The sequence below is a fragment of the Lutra lutra genome, chromosome 12 (assembly GCF_902655055.1).
Source record: "Lutra lutra chromosome 12, mLutLut1.2, whole genome shotgun sequence".
In the NCBI taxonomy this organism is placed as follows: Eukaryota; Metazoa; Chordata; class Mammalia; order Carnivora; family Mustelidae; genus Lutra; species Lutra lutra.
Window position 1 is genome coordinate 65,159,492 of NC_062289.1, and position 20,875 is coordinate 65,180,366.

Consider the following 20,875-nt stretch of genomic DNA (forward strand, 5'->3'; position numbering starts at 1 on the left):
GGGAGAGGGGCACCTGAGTGGCTCAGTCGGTTAAGCATCTCCCTTCAGCTCAGGTCATGATCTCAGGGTCCTGGGATCTGTCCCGGTGTTGGGCTCAAGTTCAGCAGAGAAGCTGCTTCTCCCTCTCCCTCTGCCCCTTCCCCCAAGCCTGTTCTTGCTCTCTGTCTTGCTCTGCTCTCTCCCCTCTCTCTCAAATAAATAAAATCTTTTAAAAAAATCGTAAGAGGAAATACATTTGCAATACTGTACGGTATGTATCAGTAAAGATCTAAGTAGATCTCAAAATCTTTAGGGGAAAAAAAAGACCTTTAGGAGAAGATACAGGAGAAAATGGTTTGATGACCTTGGAATGCACAAAGATTTCTTAGAATCAAAAATAGCGCTAATCATAAAGGAAAAATTAGTTTCAACTATAGGAAAAGGCATAACGGGCTACTGGCTGACTCAGTCAGCAGAGCATGTAACTGTTCATCTTGGGGTCATGGGTTCAAAACCCACATTGTGTGTAGAGATTACCTAAAATGAATAAATAAACTTTTTAAAAAATATGTGTTGTGGGGCGCCTGGGTGGCTCGGTCGGTTAAGTGTCTGCCTTCAGCTCAGGTCATGATGCCAGGGTCCTGGGATCGAGCCCCCCCATCAGGCTCCCTGCTCAACGGAGAGTATCCTCCCTTTCTCTCTCCCTCTGCCTCTAACCCTGCTAATGCTCTCTCTCTGTTCGCTCTCTCTCAAATAAGTAAATAAAAGGGGCGCCTGGGTGGCTCAGTGGATTAAGCTAAGCCTCTGCCTTCGGTTTGGGTCATGATCTCAAGAGTCCTGGGATCGCGCCCCTCATTGGGCTCTCTGCTCAGCAGGGAGCCTGCTTCCCCCTCTCTTTCTGCCTGTCTCTCTGCCTACTTGTGATCTCAATCTCTCTATCAAATAAAATCTTTTTTAAAAATAAGTAAATAAAATCTTAAAAGAAATATGCATTAAGGCACCTGGGTTCCTCAGTTGGTTGAGCGCCCAAGTCTTGATCACAGCTCAGGTCTTTGATCTCAGGGTCATCGGTTCAGCCCCACGCTGGGCTCCATGCCTGCGCATGGCACCTACTTAAAATGCGTGTGTGTGTTAAAAACAAAAGGAAAAACAGCATGCCACATACCCGGGAAGATATTTGCAATCAGTTAAGGTACAAGTGACTAATACAATAGACAAAGTCCTGAAGAGGCATTTCACAGGACGCCTGGGTGGCTCAGTTGGTTAAGTGTCTGCCTTAGGCTCAAGTCATGATCCCAGGGTCCTGGGATGAACTCTTTGCTCAGGAGGAGCCTGCTTCCCCCTCCTTCTCTCCCTCTGCTCCCCCTGCTTGTATTGTGTGTGTGTCAAATAAATAAAATCTTAAAAAAAAAAGGCATTTCACAAAACAGACTACCCAGAGCCGATGAATAATAATAAAATGTGTTCAATGTCACCAGTCATCATGAAAATGCAAACTGAAGCCACAATGTGTTCCCTCCTCACCCACCTGAATGTCTGAAGCATAAACAGATAGACAGCAAATGCAGCCGCAGGGACCCCCGGAAGCTGCGGGTGGGTGTGTAAACTGGTTCAACACTTTGGAAAACCGAAGCGTTCGCTAAAGCTAAGCAGCTCCTCCTTTCTGCCCCAGTAATTCTACTCCCAGATGGGTACCCAACAGAAGTACAAAATCTGTGCACCGAAAGACACAAACAGGAATGTTGTGAGGCACATTATTCATAACAACCAGAAACCATAAGTGACCAAGATGCCCTTCCCACAAGAGACAAGTAACCATGGTTACTCATGTTACTCATGTGGCAGAATAAAATGCAAAAGAAGTGCGCACAGCAGCGGGCAGTATGGACTACTCTTCCCATGGTTTTTTTTTTTTTAAGATTTTATTTATTTGTCAGGGAGCACAAGCAAGCAGAGGCAGAGAGAGAAGCAGGCTCCCTGCTGGACAAGGAGTCTGATGTGGAAATTGATCGCAGGACCCTGGGATCATGACCTGAGCTGAAGGCCGCGGCTTAACCGACTGAGCCACCCAGGTGTCCGGTACTCTTCCCATGTTTAGCAAAAGAATCCAGACACAAAAACATACATACTGTGTTTTTCTTTTCTTTTTTCTTTTCTTTTTTCTTTTCTTTTCTTTTCTTTTCCTTTTCTTTTCTTTATTTGTCAGAGAGAGAGAGAGCAGAAGCCAGGGAAGAGAGAGCCAGAGGGAGAGGGAGAAGCAGGCTCCCTGCTGAGCAGGGAGCCCAATGTGAGACTCAATCCCTGGACCCTGGGATCACAACCCGAGCAGAAGGCAAACGCTTAATGGACTGAGCCACCTAGTGTCCCCATACTGCATTTCTCGATTTGAAGTTCAAGAACAGGCATAATTATTGATGGTATCCAATGTCAGGGTAGTAGTTACTTTTGGAGGGAGCAAACTAGGGAGGCATGAGGGAAAATGAAGGCACTGGTTAACATTCTGTTTCTTATTCTACAGAGCTGTTCCCTTTGGGAAAATTCACTGATGATTCATACAATTCTCTGTGTTAACAACAACAATTATTAGGGGTAATTTTCCCTTTCATCATAAAGCCAGGATGGATCTAAACATTTAAGGAAGAAAAATGCCAATGTTACACACTTTCCCAGAAAATAGAGAACACCTCCCCAATTCATTTTTATGAGGGTAGCATAGCCCTAAGACAAGGATATTCTGAGAAAATATAATTATAGCACGGCGTCTCTCTCCTTAACATCCAGCTTCTTAAGAATGCCTTTCCTGGGGCACCTGGGTGGCTCAGCGGGTTAAAGCCTCTGCCTTCAGCTCAGGTCATGGTCCCAGGGTCCTGGGATCGAGCCCTGCATCGGGCTCTCTGCTCAGCGGGAGCCTGCTTCCTCCTCTCTCTCTGCCTGCCTCTCTTCCTACTTGTGATCTCTCTCTCTCTCTGTCAAATAAAATATTAAAAAAAAAAAAAAAAGAATGCCCTTCCTGGGGCACCTGGGTGGCTCAGTCAGTTGGGTGTCTGCCTTCACCTTGGGCCATCATCTCGGGATCCTGGGATTGAGCCACATGTGCAGGAAGCCTGCTTCTCTCTCTCCCACTCCCCTGCTTGTGTTCCCTCTCTCACTGTGTCTCTTTCAAGTAAATCTTTTCAAAACACGTGTAAGACTTCTACACTAAAAAAATACAAATCATTGTTGAAATAAATGAAAACCAGACACTGACATCATGTTTGAGGACTGGAAGACTAAATTCCCTGCAAATTAGTCTCTAAATGCGCTGTACTCACATTCCCGTAAGAATTGACAAGCCGAGTCTAAAACTACTACCTACAGAAGTGGAAAGGATCCTCACATCATAAACCATGGTAAGTCTAAAATAGACTAGAGCTTGAAATGTGAACTAAGAAACCATGCAAGGGGCACCTGGCTGGCTTGGTCGGAAGAGCATGCTACTCTTGATTGTGGGGTGGTGAGTTTGAGCCCCGCTTTGGGTGTAGAGATTACTTTAAGAAATAATAATGGGGGCGCCTGGGTGGCTCAGTGGGTTAAGCCTCTGCCTTCAGCTCAGGTCACGGTCCCAGGGTCCTGGGATCAAGCCCTGCACCAGGCTCTCTGCTCAGCAGGGAGCCTGCTTCCCCCTCTCTCTCTGCCTGCCTCTCTGCCTTCCTATGATCTCTCTCTGTCAAATAAATAAATCTTTAAAAAAAAAGAAATAATGAAATCATGCAAAGGTTAGAAGAAGAGGTGGGTGAGTTTCCTCAACAACCACTTAGAAGTGAGAACTTTCCTACCAAAATCCAAAATCAATACAGGAAAGTAAATTGTTACAAAACAATGCATGGACGGCAAAAGAACACCATAAACATAGCGCAAGGCAAACAGTAGATATTTACAAAAGATCTCAAAATGCCAACTGAGGGAGAAGAAAACCCTCAATCCTGTATTTTTCTTTTTTTTTTTTTTAGGATTTTATTTATTTATTTGACAGAGAGAAATCACAAGTAGGCAGACAGGCAGGCAGAGAGAGAGGAGGAAGCAGGCTCCCCGCTGAGCAGAGAGCCCGATGTGGGGCCCGAACCCAGGACCCGGGATCATGACCTGAGCCGAAGGCAGCGGCCCAACCCACTGAGCCACCCAGGCGCCCCAATCTTGTATTTTTCATATAAGCGAATGATATTTACAGAAATATGCAACTGGCTGTGAAATATGAAAATATCCTTAACCTTGATCATAAGATAAATGTAAATGGGAAGTACACTCAAGGGCCGTTTCTCACCCATCAGACTCCCAGGGTGACAATATGCACCATCGCCCGGGCTGTGGGGAAAGGGGCCATTGTATCCAGTGATGGTGGGAATGGAAAACAGTCCAAGCAGGAGGAGGACCTGGGCAGTATCTAGTGCTATTGTTTGTGAGATTACCCTTTGACCACAATCCAACTTTCAGGAATTGATCTCAAAGACTGTCTGGCGAAATGCAAAGAAGGTGTTTGCAGAAGGCTTCTTGTTGAGATACTGCTTGGTTTTTGTTTTGTTTTCTAAAGATTTTATTTTTTAAGTAAACTCTACACCTGATGTGGGGCTCAAACTTACAGCCCAAAATCAAGAGTCACATGCTCTACCAGCTGAGCCAGGAGCCCCAAGATATTGTTTGTAATAGCAAAGCGTGGGAATCCACCGCATCACTGCAGCTGAGTAAGGACACAGCTTCTCTGACACTGCTCAGAGCCCTGTGCTGAAAGGGGAGCAGAGAAGTCCAGGGGGTACACCCGTGTTCATCTAAGAAACAGAGGAGGTCCTCACTGTATATTTCACTTAGTTAAGAGGGAATAAAGTAGAGTCCATTGCAACAACCTAATTTTTTTTTTTTAAGGTTTTATTTATTTGAGAGAAAGAGTGAGAGAGAGCATGAGAGGGGAGAAGGTCAGAGGAAGAAGCAGTCTCCCCGCGGAGCTGGAAGCCTGTTGCGGACTCATGACCCGAGCAGAAGGCAGTGGCTTAACCAACTGAGCCACCCAGGCGCCCCCTAATATTTCTTCTAAGGGAGTGCAGGCAACAGGGTAGAGAGAGCTGGGATAAAAGCTAGATGTCCCTAAAATGTCTTAATTCACAGATTTAATTTTGTAGTTATAGAGTATAAAAAAATAAGAAATTTAAATAAAAACTTGGAAGAAAAAAAAGTAACACAATGCCTGGGGCACCTGGGTGACTTGGTTGAGCACTCTACTTGGTTTCAGCTCAGATCATGATCACAGGGTCCCCAGCTTGAGATTCTCTCCCTCTCCTTCTGCCCCTCCCTGTTCCTCCCCCAGCTCATGCTCTTTCTCACTCTAAAATAAATAAAAATAATCTAAAAAAAAAAAAACCCAAAGTTAATCCAATGCCTAAAGATTGAAAGCAAAAAAAAAAAAAAAAAAAAAAATCACACTCGTGAAAATGGCTATTATTTTTTAAATTTTTTGAAAAATGAAAAGGGGGAGCCTGGGTGACTCAGGTTAAGCATCTGACTCTTGGTTTCAGCTGGGGTCAGTCATAGTCATGGTGATTTAGTAAATAAAATCTTTTTAATAAAGATTTAATAATGGGACGCCTGGGTGGCTCAGTTGGTTAAGCAGCTGCCTTCGGCTCAGGTCATGATCCCAGCGTCCTGGGATCGAGTCCCACATCGGGCTCCTTGCTCATCCGGGAGCCTGCTTCTCCCTCTGCCTCTGCCTGCCATTCTGTCTGCCTGTGCTTGCTCTCTCTCCCTCTCTCTGACAAATAAATGAATAAAATCTTAAAAAAAAAGATTTAATAAAATTTTTAAAATAAATAAAAACAGATGTTGGTGAGAATGTGGGCAAATGAGAGCCCTTTTGCACTGCCCTGGAGATGTAAAACGTGGAATGCAGTAGAGCCCTTCCTCCTCAAAGCATCAAACACAGAAGTACCAATGATCCAGCAGTTCCAAGTCTGTGTATTTACCCAAAAGAACAAACATTGATACACCAATGTTCACAGAAGCATTATTCACAACAGCCAAAAGGTGGAAACAACCCAAATGCCCATCTATGCATGAAACCATAAAGTGGTTAGCAACAAAATGTTATAATGAATGTATGAACAAAATGTTTACACCAACTAAAGGTATTTACCGTATGTGAGTATTACAATTTCTGGACTGAAATGGATTTTTATAAGGACACAGCACACAATTTCTAAATTTGATGAAATTTTATACACAGGATTACATAAATTTAACCCCAAAAGGACTTAAATACCTACACATCAATAAGAAAACGATTGTTTGGAGAGCACAGCCAAAACCTGTGTGTTGCGGGGGGCGGGGGGGGGGTGGGGTCGTGTCGCTGGGTGTGTGCACGCGCGCCCGCAACAAGGAGATACACGGAACAATTTCACTACCAAAAAACGTAAAGAATAAAAGTAGTATTTGTATCAGACCCCCCCCCCAAAAAAAACCCCCACAAAACTCAAGGTTCATCATTTCCACTAAGCAGAAAAGTCTACCTAAATAAAAAGACGATTCCCAACGAAGACCGCAGTGGGGAGCGCGCGGCTCCAGCAGGACCAGCACGTTCCACAAGGGGACCACAGGAAACCAATGCCCAGGCCGGCGCCCTGAAGAACCTGCCGCGAGAAAACCAAGGGATGCTCCGGGGATCTCAATAACCCCCCACGCAGCCGGGGGAACCACTGACCTCCACGGAGAAGACCTGACCCGCCTGCTCCCCCGTCCCCCCCACCCCAGGCTCACTAGCAGGGAAAAACCAAGTTTAGCAAAAAGATACTGACCAACTTCCGAGATGGCTCTGGTGCGGCAGCAGGCGCTGTAGGAAGAGGGCTCCCGGGAGTCCCTTGGTGCGAACCCCCAGCCCCTACCCCAAGTCGCGGGTGCCGGAAGAGGGCGCGCCGGGCTCCTGCGCAAGTCGCGGGCTCTACCACCTGGAGCCCGGGGCAGCCTCTCCAAACCCAAGAACCGCCTGGAAGGCCTTGCACCCGCTGAGACCAAGGTGCCAGGACCGCTGGGCCAAGGGACACATGACCCACCCCCGAGAGTCTCCCCTCGGCCTCCACCCAGGGGCCCAGAAACCACACGGAGACAGAGGTGCAGGCGGCCGCGGCCGGCGTGATGCGCGCTAGGCCGGCAGCAGGCCGCGCGCGCGCAGCTGGAGCAGCGGGGACAGCGTGTAGCGCAGGCGGCGGAAGGTGGTGTCCGAGACAAAGTGCCGGAGTCCTCGGCGGAGGGCCGAAGGGTTCACTAGCATCAGGTAGAGCAACGGCAGCACCAGGAAGCCGAGCAGGAGCAACAGCAGCGTCTGCAGCGCGCCCAGCGCCCACAGCCTGCGGACCGAAGGACGGATGGACAGACAGAGGAAGGTGGGAGGTGGCGAGTAAGTCGTGGGGTGGAACCGAGCCCAGCGCGCCCGCCGCCTGACTCACCTGATGCCAGCCCTGCCGGTGCCCGTGAAAAGCCGCCTCTCCTGCGGACAGAGGGAGCGGCTTCTAGCTCGGCCCCGGGGCGGGGGCGCCACGAGTTCCGGGTCCTTCATGGAGGGGGCGGGAGTCGTAAGGGACCAGAACCCCTGTCCCCCAGAGTGCGGGTCTGGATGGTCACGGGCCCGTCAGGGGGCAGGCCCTCGAGGGGAGGCGGAGCCCCGTGGGTGCGGGTGGCCCCCGTGCAGAGAGGGTCCGACTCCAGCCCGCCCGCCCGGTCCGGGCCCGCTCTCACACAGTCAGCCTCGGCCACCTCCTCCATGAGCGAGCCCGCGCAGTCCTGCACCCGACGAGGATGGGAGTCGCACCTGCTGGGAAGGGCATCGAGGTGGGCGATCTAACTCAGCCCCACTGCCGCCCCACTACCCCCACAGTCCTGGCCCCCCTTACAGCTCCGGGCCGCCGTGCGAGGCGTCCAGCGCAGCAGCTGCCTCCATCACCTTTCCCTGCAGCTCCTGGAGGGAGTGGGAGTGAGGCCTCAGGACTGGGGGAGGAGACCCCCGCGGGGGGGGGGGGGGACTGGGGGTCGCCGCAGCTCCGGGGTTGGAGGGGAGTCAGACGTGAGCGGCTCTCGGTACCTGCAGGACTCCGCTCTGCTCCTGAAAGCTGGCCCAGGCCTCCTCCGTCCGCTGCGCGCCCTGGGATGAGGGGAGCCCTGATGAGACTCGGGGTAGCGCCAGGCCCTCCATCCTCCCGCACCTGCGCACCTACCCACCCGCACCCGAAGCCGACCTTCTCCATCAGGCCCCGGCCCCGCCCTCACCTGCCGCAGGTTCTCCGCCTGCCTGGCGCGCTTGGCCTCCACCAGCTCCAGTTGTTTCTTCAGACGGATCCAAGGAATGTCAGGAATCCAGGACGCCCGGGACTCCCCCGCAAGCCTCCTCTCTGCCCATCCCCGCCCCTCAGGGAGCCTCCGGGCCCCCAGGTCGTTATGGCCCCGCCCGCGCCTCCTGGGGGCCCCACCCAAACACCTGCAACGCCATCAGTTGGGTCCCCAGTCGCTGCTCTGCGCGCTGCTGACTCAGTTGTTCGCCTCCGTAGTAGAAGAGCTAGAGATGGGTTTTGTGAGGGTGGGATTTGCGGGGCTTCGAGGAGCGGGGAATGTCCTGAGAGGAGGGGACAGGGCAAAAGGGGGGCGAGGACGACAGTGGGACTTCCTAGGGGAAGCTAGAGACCGAGGCCGTCTCCTTAATGTACCTGACTCGACAGCTCTTCCCACTGCTCCTGCAGCTGCCGGTTATGTTGCTCCTGCGGAGAGGGTCGAGGAGGCTGCCTGGGCTTCTCAGAGACCGCAGCATCGAGGCCGGCCGTACCCATTCAGGGCCCCGCCCCCGCCCTCCCCGTCCGCCCCGCCCCGCCCCATCCAGGGCCGGGTCCCCACCAAGTCCTGGTGGCGCCGCTCCTCGGCTTCCAGCAGCCCGCGAGCTCTCTCCGCGCGCTCCCGCGCCACCTCGCGCGCCTCCCCGCGCAGGCTCCGCGCCACCTGGCTTCGCTTCCGCTGCAGGCTGCAGAGGGGAAACTGAGGTGGTGCCACCGCGGAAGGCGGCAGGTGCTCAGGCTCCCGCGGCCCCCGGGAAAGGCCAGCTGAGAATGGGCCCGCACCCTCCCCTTCGTAGGTCCCCTGAGTAGATGGAGATGGGGATGGGGATTCGGGCCCCGGAGAAGAGGAATAACCGACGGGCCGGCCGGTGTCTCTGCCCAGGCCCGGGTGCCGCCGTCCGTGGAACCGACCCTCGTGCTTCCCCCCATCGAGCCGCCCTTCCCGCGCACCTGCGCTCGCGCTCGCGCAGGTCCTGCAGGCGCCCAGTGAGGCTCTCGCTCTCGGCCTCGAGCCCGCGCACCAGCTCCTCCAGCTCCTGCTTCCGCAGTCGCCCGTCGCGGTTGTCCTTCTGCAGCTGCAGCAGCAGCTCCTGCGTGTCTGCCATGGCTCCAGCGGCTGTGTCCAGCCGCCTCTGCCGGCCTCGGAGATCCGGCCCGCGGCTGGCGTCACAATGAGCTGCAGGGGGCGGCCAAGCGCAGGCCCCCAGCCGCGGCGGACGGAGTGGGGCAGGATCGCACTTAGTCCCTCACACACAAAAAAAATGTGAGGCAGGAGCCAAAATCGGATCAGTAAAAGGTTAATAAAATACTAATATCTGTGGGCCCCTGGGTGGCTCAGTGGGTTAAGCCTCTGCCTTTGGCTCAGGTCACGATCTCAGGGTCCTGGGATCGAGCCCCGCATCAGGCTCTCTGCTGATGATCAGTCTGCTTCCCCCTCTCTCTCCGCCTGCCTGTCTACTTGTGATCTCTCTTTCTCTGTGTCAAATAAATAAATAAAATCTTTTTTTTTTTTTTTAATCCACTTGGAGGGGCACCTGGTGGCTCAGTCATTGAGCATCTGCCTTTGGCTCAGGACATGATCCCAGGTTCCTGGGATTGAGCCCCACATCTGGCTCCCTGCTTGACAGGAAACCTGCTTCTCCCTCTCCCATTCCCCCTGCTTGCATTCCCTCTCTCGCTGTCTCTTTATTTATAATAAACAAAATCTTTAGGGGCGCCTGGGTGGCTCAGTGGGTTAAAGCTCTGCCTTCGGCTCAGGTCATGATCTCAGGGTCCTGGGATCCAGCTTGGTGTCTGGTTCTCTGCTCAGCAGAGAGCCTGCATCCCCCTCTCTCTGCCTACTTGTGATCTCTGTCAAATAAATAAAATCTTTTAAAAAATAAATAAATAAAATCTTGTTTAAAAAAATCCACTTGAAACAAAAAGATACCATGGACAAATGTTACAAATGGGTGACAGAATAGGAAAAGATCTTCGCAATCTTTGTAATCAGATGACTAGTAACTAGAATACATGGGAAATCCAGGGGCCACCATGAGAAAGACCAAATATCAAACATCAAAGGGCAAAGGGTCTGCTGGGCATTGCCCAGAGGGGAGAACTGGAACGCCCAAGAAGAGTCTGAAGAGACACCGCATTTTCCATCAAGCAGAGCAGCCAACAGAAAGACGATTGGTTGACATCAAATATAAGCAACCAAGTGAGGGAGAAGGAACCCTTGTGCCCTGCTACCAGCACCATCTGTGGGTCATTTGGGGGAGCCGCCGGGGATGAACAGTGACTGGGCATGGTGGTCCTCCATGACCCACAATTTCACCACGGGAGTACACTCCCCAGAGGAACTTTCTTCCATGTTTGCAAAGCATTAGGAGCAGTGTAAGTGCGCCACTAATGTGTAATTAAACACTAAATTGTGATATATGAGACAATTGATAAAGGAATCCAATTAAGCACTTAAAATGAGCTAGGATCTTCTAAAATCAACATGAAGAGACCTGAAAATAATGTTGATGGAAAAAACAACAACAATAACAACAACAACAAAAAAAAACCAGCAAGTAGAATGAGATGTGCCCATGATAGTATTTACCTAAACTAAGTATGCAGGGGTGAGTCCCAGGGGATGAGGAGGATGAAGAGAAGGGGGTAGGGGGTTGCAGGGGGAGCTGCTCAGGGACCTGGGCTGACAATGAGGGCAATTCCTGCTACGCCCCAGTAGGAAAGCGGAGAGTCACCAGGAGGCGACACCTTTGCAGATATCAGGGGGAGCTGGGTTGCTTCTCATTAATTCTGAGAAATGTGAGCAAGACTGAAGTCATTTCGAGTTACTTACACATAGATTAAAAATGGCCATGGCTTCCCTGCAGGCCTGCCACCAGGAAGCGGAGCCTGCCTCTCTGGGCCGTTAATCCTGGAGAGGCCATGGATTCTGGCACCAGGGTGGGCCCTGAATGGGGAGAGATGGGGGCACTGGAGAGAGCCTGGGACAAATCACAGGGCCACACGGGGGTGAAGCATCAGTTGGGAGAGTGGTGGGTGCCTCTCGTTGGCTGTCTGGCTCGGAAGCCTCTCCCGGGCTGGGGCTTTGGAGAACTGACCGAGCAGCGGTGGCAGTGGCGTTGGAGCAGCCTCGGGCCATGCTGCCATCCGGCCCTGTACCCTGGCCCTCACGTGCCCAGCCTCCCCTACACCCCTTGCAGCAGCCAGCCAGCCAGCACCAGCCCCAGCAGGAAGGCTCCCTGGGAGTGGGCAAGCAGCCTGGGTTAGAGCCCATGAGGGGCTGGGGTGGGGTTGGGGAGGCAGGGGCATAAAACACTCAGACTCTGGAATGAGAGAGGAGATGCCTGTCCCCTCCATTCAAGAGCCCTGGCTTCCGCCCTTCCGGGTCTGGGACCTGCAACAAGGCTCCTAAGCCCCTGCGTCTCTCTGTTTGTTCACCTATAAAGTGGGGCTTGTTAGAGACTCTTCCTCAAAGGACTGAGGGGAGCAAATGAGTTCACACACTAAGCCTCTGAGCGCTGAGCCTGGCACCTCCCGGTCCGACGGGCCATCAGCTGGTTCTCGGCACTAGGACTTCTGTCTCCACTTTGACACCTGCGGTCCCAGATAGTGGAGGAGCAGCTGACCCACAGAGCCACCCAGGTGCCCCTATATATTGAAACATTTTGAATGTACTGGGTTGGATAAAACATTAAAACTTGATTTGATTGTTCTTTCTACATTTTCCTGTGGCTCCAAGAGAAATATTCTATTGGAGGGCACTGCCTAAGGTCAGTCCTGCTGGACAGCACTCTGTCTCCAGAGTTCCCACATGGCCACTTCTCCCTTCAGGCTTAGCCCGCCCCCTGTCCCCGCATTGCCCTATAGGGTCCCAGGGATGGCCACCACCTCCACTGCCTAGGCTTCATGATCCCGGTTTATGGATGGGGTAACCAAGGATCAATGATGACCATCGCCAGGCAGTAGCAGCGTTGGCAGCCCCTGTCCCCACCTATGTTCAGGAGGGAAGCCGGCAGCCAGCGGCCAGCCAGGATGGGCAGGTGACAAGGGCCCACTCCCTGGGTTCCCTTTCTGCCCCGCCCCTGTATCAGGACAGGAAAGTCTCTGTGGGGGAACACCCAGGATTATGCCTCTTAGGAAACCTAAGCCACTTCCCCTCCACAACCTGAAGGTCAGGAAAAAGGCTCGGGGAACCCTCCTGGTCTCAGTTCCCAAGCCGCGCAGGTCACTGGGGTCCAACTCCTGAGAACGTCTCTCCTGCACCCAGGCCCCTGCAGGAAGCACCTGCCTTTCTTCCCCCTCGTTCCATTTGGCCCATTTCTGTCGTTTCTTAAAACGCGGGTTCAAAATCTTCCAGACCGTGAGCCTTCCTCCTCCACCAAACTGGGTCAGGAGCCACCTCCTCCTTGCAAAGTCCACTTCCGGGGCGGGGGCAATCAGTGCGACACTGGGCAAGTTCCACCCACCCCAAGGATGGTGGCATAGAACAGGAAGGGGGGCCGGCGTGTCCACTGCACACCGCCCTGCGCCGCTCTTGATTTTTAACATTTTGGTACTTTAGAATTTATAGTTGATTATAATCTAGTATGTGTAGGCCCCATTTTCTCCAACATTTACGAGTTTATGCCCATCTCCAAATATGAAACAGCTGGGAGAATTTTAACATGAACCCCCATGAAGACAGCACCCGCATTCCACTGTTGGTTCCTCTTGCTTCCCCCCGCCCTCCCCACCTTCCAGGGGAAGCTGCAGTGTTGCTGCAATGTCCCTGGCTTTCAGCTTCCTGGGCCGCTCTGCCCTCCTCTCCAGGGCTGAACAGTCATTGCATCCAGACATGCTAGGAGCTCAGTAAATGTCAACTAAGAAAGAAAAATAAGAAAATCTACATCTGTTGTGCAGAACCCCTTGTTTTATATTTGAAACTTTTATTTTTTGCCCAATAATTGAAAAAGGATGTAGGTAACTATGATCTATCAAATAATGAAGAGTTTCCATGGAAACAACTATTAAAAATAAAAAAAAGTTAGGTGGTTTTAAGCAGCCACCACCACAGAAAGCATTCCCTTGGAGAGTACAAAGCCAGAAGTGCTTTATGGCATATGATGTCTCCCAGGGCGCGGGTCCTACCCCCCCGGCCCATGTGAATCCCACTTTAGTCCCTTGAAAAAATCATCTAGTTCGATGTCTCACTGTTTTTCCTATGCTGTTCCCAACACATGGAACAGCCTTCCCTTGAATCACTGCTCTACTGCTGTCCCTTCCCGTGAAGACTTTGCTGACCACAGGGGTTTCTGTGGCCCTCTTTGACCAATTCCTCCCCTGGCTCTTATTCGTGAGGGCCCGTTTTTTTGTTTTTATTTTTGTTTGTTTGTTGAGAGCCCGTTTTAATGGTTAGCCATTCAGTTAGCTGCTACAGCGGTCACTCTAGAAAGACACAGCAATGAGCTTTCTTATTTGCTCCTTTTTTCATATCTGGGTTTTGAGGGTTTTTTCCATGGTCAACCTTTGTTGCCTTTTTTTTTTCTTTGGACATTTGTTTTTTTAATGAAAAAATAAGTATTTGTAATTGGCAGAAGAAAAGCATTACGGCATGTAAAACAGGTGAAAGCCAATTACAGCCTGGGGACAAGGATGTGCTCTGCCAGCTGAGGCCCAGCGCGGCTGGTGACAGAGACTCCCAGCTGGTTTCCTGACAGGGCAGTCAAGTCTCAGATGGGTGCTATTCGAAGACGGATACCTGGCCACCACTTCCGAACCATGCCAACCTGCCCTCCGTGCAGCTCACTTGCCAGGGAAGGCCTCCAGGACTCTCCTGAAGCCAGGCTCATTCTGGGATGAGGGGAGTGGCCCGATCCCAAGGGCTCACTCAAGGAAAGCAGGTCTTGGCCCCCTGGTTAAAGCCCCTTCCCTGCACTGGACTCCCGTCCTTTCTGGTCCCTCTCCTTAGAGCTGTGCCTCTTCCATTCCCTCTCCCCCTCAGAGATCTCATGCAGGGTCCTAGGGTTGAGCCCTCTCCCTGTGGTGATGCTCAGTGACCACCTTGAGTGGTGACCCCCTGCCTGTGGACCATCACCAGGAGGTTCACCCCCAAGGATGCCCACATAGCCTCTCCAATTAGTCCTGCCCCCTCTCCTCCAGCTGTGGCCTTAGAAATCTCGATGCTTTCCCTGCTTTCTTGACCTCTCCCACCCTGAAGTCTGTCCCCAAATACTGGGGGCTCTTCCATGGCAAATTACTGCCCTATCTGTACCTCCATTTCTACTGTGAATGGAGAGACCACCTATCTCATCAGTGCTGTTATGTGGAATAAAGAAGCTGATGTTTGCACAGCACTTAGAACATGTCGGGGGTGCCTGGGTGGCTCAGTGGGTTAAGCCGCTGCCTTCGGCTCGGGTCATGATCTCAGGGTCCTGGGATCGAGTCCCACGTCAGGCTCTCTGCTCAGCAAGAAGCCTGCTTCCCTCTCTCTCTCTGCCTGCCTCTCCGTCTACTTGTGATCTCTCTCTCTGTCAAATAAATAAATTAAAAAATCTTAAAAAAAAAAAAAAAAAGAACATGTCGGGTGCCCGGTTAAGTGACACAGAAGCGCTTGTTAAGTAAGTTTAAATAAAAAAACAAATTTTCAAATTCTGACCTCTAACCATGTTCAATGCCATTGTTCCAGACTGGATCATTCCCAGACTTTCTAAGAAGTCAGCCTGCTCTCACCTCGTCGCCCCACAGAAATCAAAGGGATAACTCCCCCCTCAACCCAACACAGACAGACACACACTCAGCCCTCTGGCAGCTTCCCACAAGTCCACAGCCTAGACTATCCTCCAGGCAACTGGCCTTGAGTCCAGGAATCTGTCTCCTACTGCTCTTTAGACTCACCTGCCTGCCACAGGACCTTTGCACCTGCTCTCCCCCCCTGCCCAGTCCCTCCCTCACATTCTTCAGCCCAATTCCAGATTCTTTATTTTTTTTTAAGATTTTTTAAAAAGATTTATTTATTTATTTGAGAGAGAGAGAGCGAGCTGGGGCTGGGGAAGGTAGGGGCAGAGGGAGAGAGAATCCTCAGACTCCCTGCTAAGGCTCGATCCCAGAACCCCGAGATCAGGATCTAAGCCAAAATCAAGAGTTAGCCATTCAACCAACTAAATCACCCAGGCGCCCCCTCCCCTCAATTCCAGCTTCTTAAGAATGTATTTCCTGGGACACCTGGGTGGCTCAGTAAGTGGGGCGTCTGCCTTTGGCTCAGGTCATGATCTCAGGGTCCTGGGATTTGAGCCCCATATCAGGATCCCTGCTCAGTGGTGGGGCTGCTTCTCCCTCTCCCTCTGTGATCTCTCTCACTCTCACTCTCTCTCAAATAAATAAATAAAATTTTAAAAATTAAAAAAAAGGTACTAAAAAAACAAAACAAAACACCTTTCCTAGCGACTCTACCCTAAACTGCAATCCCCTCCCTCTGGCATTTCCCCTGTGTCTGCCAAGCATGTATTACCTACTATCTTTTTTTTTTTTTTAAAGATTTTATTTATTTATTTGACAGACAGAGATCACAAGTAGGCAGAGAGGCAGACAGAGAGAGAGGAGGAAGCAGGCTCCCTGCAGAGCACAGAGCCCGATGTGGGGCTCGATCCCAGGACACTGGGACCATGACCTGAGCCGAAGGCAGAGGCTTTAACCCACTGAGCCACCCAGGTGCCTCTATTACCTACTATCTTTACCGTGTCCCCCACCGGAACAGGAGCTCAGCTAGGACAAGGCCTGGTGCATATAGAGCTGCTGAGTGGACACAGGAACAGCCTGTCTCCACTGCAGAGTCTTATCCAAGGACAGAAGCCACAATCCAGCTGTGACCCAGAAGGGCTAGAATCCAAACGGCTGGCAGGTGTTGCCCAAGAACACATTCTTCCTCTGACCACGGCCTTAAACTTGCAGAGCCTGTAGTGTGAACGCAGGCAGACGGAGGGCTGCCTGGGAATCCTATGCACTCAAGGCCTCACGCGGCACACCCCTGGGCACCCCGTTATGGGTGGAGTTGTGCCCCCAGAATCCCTAGGTTGAAGTCCTCAGACTCAGCACCTGCGAATGTGGTTATATCTGGAGGCGGGGCCTTGAATGAGGTGGTTAGGCTAGTATGAGGCTGTTAGGGTGGCCCCAAGCCAATCCGACTGGGATCCTTCTAAGAGGAAATCTGGACACAGACAGAGAGCGAGGACAGCCATCTATAAGCCAAGGAGAGAGGCCTCAGGAGAAACCACCCGTCGAGACGTGGATTCAGGCTTCGGCCTCCAGAACCCTGAGAACGTCCTGTTAAGCTCCCGAGGGTGTGGGGCTCCGTTATGGCCGCCTGAGCGCACATGCACACCCCTTTCCATCTCCCGAGGAGGGCCCAGGCCCACCTGCACAGGGTGCCAGGGGTGGGGGTAGGCCTCGAGGGCAGGGCCCCCTTGGGGAGGCAACGGCAGCGGTGGGAAGCTCCCCATGGCTCCTTCAGCGGGGGGGCAAGCCCCGGCCCTCTGATTGGGCTTTGGAGGCCCTTCGGGAACTGGCTGGAGTCTGGGCGCTGCTCTCCCCACACACAGCCCTGGCCACAGGGAAGCTGCTTCAGTTCCAGCAAGACAACGACTCCTCCCCTGGCCTTCATGTATACTGCTCTGGCTGCCTGGGACAGAACACCTGGACCCACCGCCATTGCCTCCAGTCACAACCCCGGTATGAGTCCTCATCAGATGGCCCTCTGTCCCAGAGCTCCAGAAACTTCAGTGGACAAGGCCCTCCTCCCCTGTGAGCTCTGGGTTGTGTTTCACCACAGACACTCCAGGCGGTCCCACCATGTACCCCCAGGGTTAGCGGAAGAGCTAGAGCGGCTGAGCGCAGAGAACCAGGCTGGCTATGGGGCCTCAAGTCAGCATCAGTGTCTACCTGCCTATCTCTTCCGCAGAACTCAAGGATCTGAGAGGTTAGGGGCCACATTTATGCACCAACAATAGGGCTGTCCTGGACTCCTCAGAGATGACCTGGACACATGCCCACCTGACACAGAGAAACCACTCTAGACACCCCTTTGGTGCTGCCTCTGACCTCACATCAGGGACACCTGCAGATGGCGATCAGCTTTGTCACCTGTGACCAGAGAGAAGGGCTGACCCCAAAATAGGCTACCAGTGAAACCGTTTGGTGACACTTCCTAAACTCACTGGTCAGGGGCATTGGCAGAGACCAGTGCAGGTGGAAGGGGAACTGCGGGCTCTCTTCCCAGAAGGCCAAGCACCCAAGACGGAGGGTTCTTTATGGCTGGGTGGTGAAGGGTAAGACTTCCAGCATTTCGGGCCCTGAGAGTGGGCCAGCTTTCTGCACTCAAGCCAATGCCTATCCCACTGCCGGTCTTTCCTAAGGACTCAGACCCTTTCTCTCCCCTATCTGGTTTTTATAGCATAGAGGCCAGCGTTCAGCTGGTTGGAAGCAAAGGCCATCTAGGACACATGGCTACCTGCTCTCCCAGGGAGCCTGCGTGTGCTCTCTCCACTGGTTGCCCTCCTCTAGCCAGCTGTTAGAGGACTGCTCTCTTCAGGGACAGCCTTCCTCAGTGTGAGGTTCCTGCAGGTCTTAGGTTGAGGGGGTGCCCCACTGCCTCCCAGCAGCCTTCTTCCTCCTCAAGGCCCAGGGCTGTAGGAGGGCCGAGGCTGGCCTGTGCCGAGGGGTGGGCAGAGTGAACCGGGCACCCAGGCCACTCAAGCATTGGTTTCACATGTGTTCTCACTCAGACTCTGGATGTGCACATCCCCTACAGGTGGCCTACAGAAGCAGGGGTGGCACTTCAGAATTACCAACGGTTAACATTTTGTGGTGTACCTCAGACTTCAGTGACATGCCCTGGCTCTTACCACGTTTGAGGAAGGAGCCATTGGGAAGTTTCCTCTCTATTTGGTATACAACTTGGCAGATGCCCTTGTAGAAGGTCTCATGGGAAACAGTTCTTAAAATATTTAGATACTTCCTCATGCAACGAAGTGGAAACAGCCTCTAGTTCCCTCACCCTGACCTTCTCCTTTTCCCCTCCCTCCTTGTTTGGACACACAAAGCTGACTATGACTCTCACTCACAATTTTGGGCCTAATGACAAAAGAGTTTTCTCCTACTCTTCCCTGTTCCTTGTTTTGGCTCACTCTTGACTACACAGAATTCCTTCACTGCTGTCGACCTCAAGTGGCTTTGGAAAAGAGGCATGTTTTAAATTAAACACTTAATGGAAGGAAACGGCAGTGCCCACAACTCAAAATCTGTCTTTCATTTCTAACCATGTAACTCCTCCCTAATCTAGCTCTGACTTACAGTCAGCTGGGAATAAGGTTATTTCATCTCACCTTTCACCCTTCTCTAGAAGGCTCTTCAAGCTCCTGGTACTAAGGGGGCTTTTGCATAAGGCCCTCTCTGTCAGAAGCACCATAGCCAGCCCAGCACAGGCAAAAGCAGCGTCTCATCTCCTCCATCCCACACATTTTAGGTGACCACTGGATTGATTCCAAAAGGCTTTTTAGGGTCTCATTCTTGAATATCAGAGCCTGCAAGGTCATCCCACATTCGAGGAAAGCCTTTAAAATTATTTTTTTAATGGATAAAAACTAACCTAATTGGGGATCTAAAAGGGAATTAGATACAAGGAACAGAAGAAAATGTCAAAAAATTAAACTTTCCTTAGAGATTAAGTCTATGAAAAGAGAACAAAATGCAATAATCAAAGAAGGGAAATTAAAAATAATGCTGACACATCTTAAGAATCAGTAAATTTACTGAAGGAACAGATCCCCTGAACGAAACCAATCCATCAGGTGCCCAGCCCCATGAATGGACAAACCACCTGAAATAGAGACAATTCTAAAAGGCTCCAGAGAAGGTTACAAAGGGAACTAGACTTCTCATCACATTGGAAGGTAGAGGCCAATGAAGCAACACTTTCCAAATTCAGGAGGAAAATGATACCCAATCTACAATTCTATACCCAGCCAAACTATCAATTCTGTATAGTTCAAAAGCATTTTCAATGTTCAAAGTTACAAAAAACCTACCTTCCATATGTCCTTTCTCAGGATGGTACCAGAGAAAACATACTTCCCTAACAAGCATGTAACCTAAGAAAACACACAGGATCCAGAAAGCTGAGCTTTCAAAGCAGGACAAACAGGCAAGAAAACTTCCCACCCAATCTGTGCAGGAAAGCAGCAGTTTCCAGATGGATGTCCCTTGGGGGCAAAAATAACAGAACAGATAGCATCTGATTCTGTGGAAAACTATACTGGCAAGGATTTCACAGAGTTTAAGTGTGGAGGAAGACAGAGACACAAACCAGTCTGAGTAACTCAAAACATAATTGACCTCCACAAGAACAGGAAATGGTACAGAAAGATACACTACACCACTAGGTTCAGCAGTGAACAAAGACACATGGTGATCGTGGCAAGTACGGATCAGGAAACGGCACACTTCATCAGTTCTCATAAATGAAGTTCAATGGAACATAGCCATGCCCACCTGCTTACATTATTAGTGGGCACTTTTTTTAAAGATTTTATTTGACAGAGACAGAGAGAGATCACAAGTACACAGAGAAGCAGGCAGAGAGAGGAGGAAAGAGGCTCCCCGCTGAGCAGAGAGCCCAGCATGGGGCTTGATCCCAGGACCCTGAGATCATGACCTGAACCGAAGGCAGAGGCTTAACCCACTGAGCCACCCAGGTACCCCGTTAGTGGGCACTTTTGCACTGGGACAACAGGGTTGAGAAGTCACTGCAAAGACTCTATGGCCCACAGAGCCTAGAACAGTTATTATCTGGCTACTTTATGGAAGTCTCCCAAGCTCTAAATTAGGGTTGATTGGAGGGGAGAAGGAGGGGTCTTGCTAAACTAAAGCAGCTTCCCTGTGGCCAGGGCTGTGTGTGGGGAGAGCAGCGCCCAGACTCCAATGGGGAATTTAAGGAAAGTGGAAGAGGGTATAAATGCATTAAAATCTTCATCTATAGGTCCAGATTCTTCAAAGGATGAATTAAGACAGTAGGGTACTACTATTTAGAAATGTGGAGATAAGTACATAAGAAATGCTATAAATTAGAAGTGGGTACCTGTGTATGTTGTGATGGGGTTAAGAGAACAAAAAACTACTGTCTTATGACTTTTTTGGTAATCGCCACACCCAACATGAGGCTTGAACTTAGGAGGCCGAGATAACATGTCACATGGTCTTCCGACCGAGACAGACCCAGTGTCCCTGTTTTAAGCCCTTTTTTTTTTTTTTTTTTAAGATTTTATTTATTTATTTGACAGAGAGAGAGTATAAGCAGGCAGAGCAGCAGGCAGAGGGAGAAGCAGGGTCAGGGAGCCTGATGTGGGGCTCAATCCCAGGACCCTGGGATCATGACCTGAGCTGAAGGCAGACGCTTCAGGCGCCCCTGTTTTAAGCCTTTTAAAGAAACTTGATTATTTAAGCTAGGGTCACTTATTGCTTTGATAAAACCAAAAAAAGTGTTTTAAAAGAGTTGAACAGGGCACCTGGGTGGCTCAGTTGGTTAAGTGACT

At 51.2% G+C, this 20,875-nt stretch overlaps 1 protein-coding gene across 3 annotated transcripts; it reads right to left on the reverse strand.

Moving 5' to 3' along the window:
• Positions 1 to 5,846: 5,846 nt before the first annotated feature.
• On the reverse strand, positions 5,847 to 9,452 carry TMEM191C (transmembrane protein 191C). 3 transcript variants are annotated; one of them, XM_047698595.1, is made up of 12 exons: positions 9,267 to 9,452; positions 8,878 to 9,001; positions 8,694 to 8,744; positions 8,468 to 8,545; positions 8,260 to 8,316; positions 8,075 to 8,134; positions 7,887 to 7,951; positions 7,732 to 7,804; positions 7,443 to 7,483; positions 7,098 to 7,343; positions 6,795 to 6,829; positions 6,514 to 6,629 (listed from the first exon to the last, which is right to left on the reverse strand). In XM_047698595.1, the coding sequence occupies exons 1-10, from the start codon at positions 9,419 to 9,421 to the stop codon at positions 7,139 to 7,141; spliced, it is 909 nt and encodes a 302-aa protein (XP_047554551.1). In that variant the 5' UTR covers positions 9,422 to 9,452; the 3' UTR covers positions 6,514 to 6,629; positions 6,795 to 6,829; positions 7,098 to 7,138. The 3 variants fall into 3 exon arrangements, with proteins under 3 accessions (XP_047554550.1, XP_047554549.1, XP_047554551.1); XM_047698594.1 differs by lacking the exon at positions 7,098 to 7,343 and having other exon boundaries at positions 5,847 to 6,629; positions 7,732 to 7,807; XM_047698593.1 differs by lacking the exon at positions 7,098 to 7,343 and having other exon boundaries at positions 5,847 to 6,629; positions 7,443 to 7,546; positions 7,732 to 7,807.
• Between the last annotated feature and the right edge of the window lie 11,423 nt (positions 9,453 to 20,875).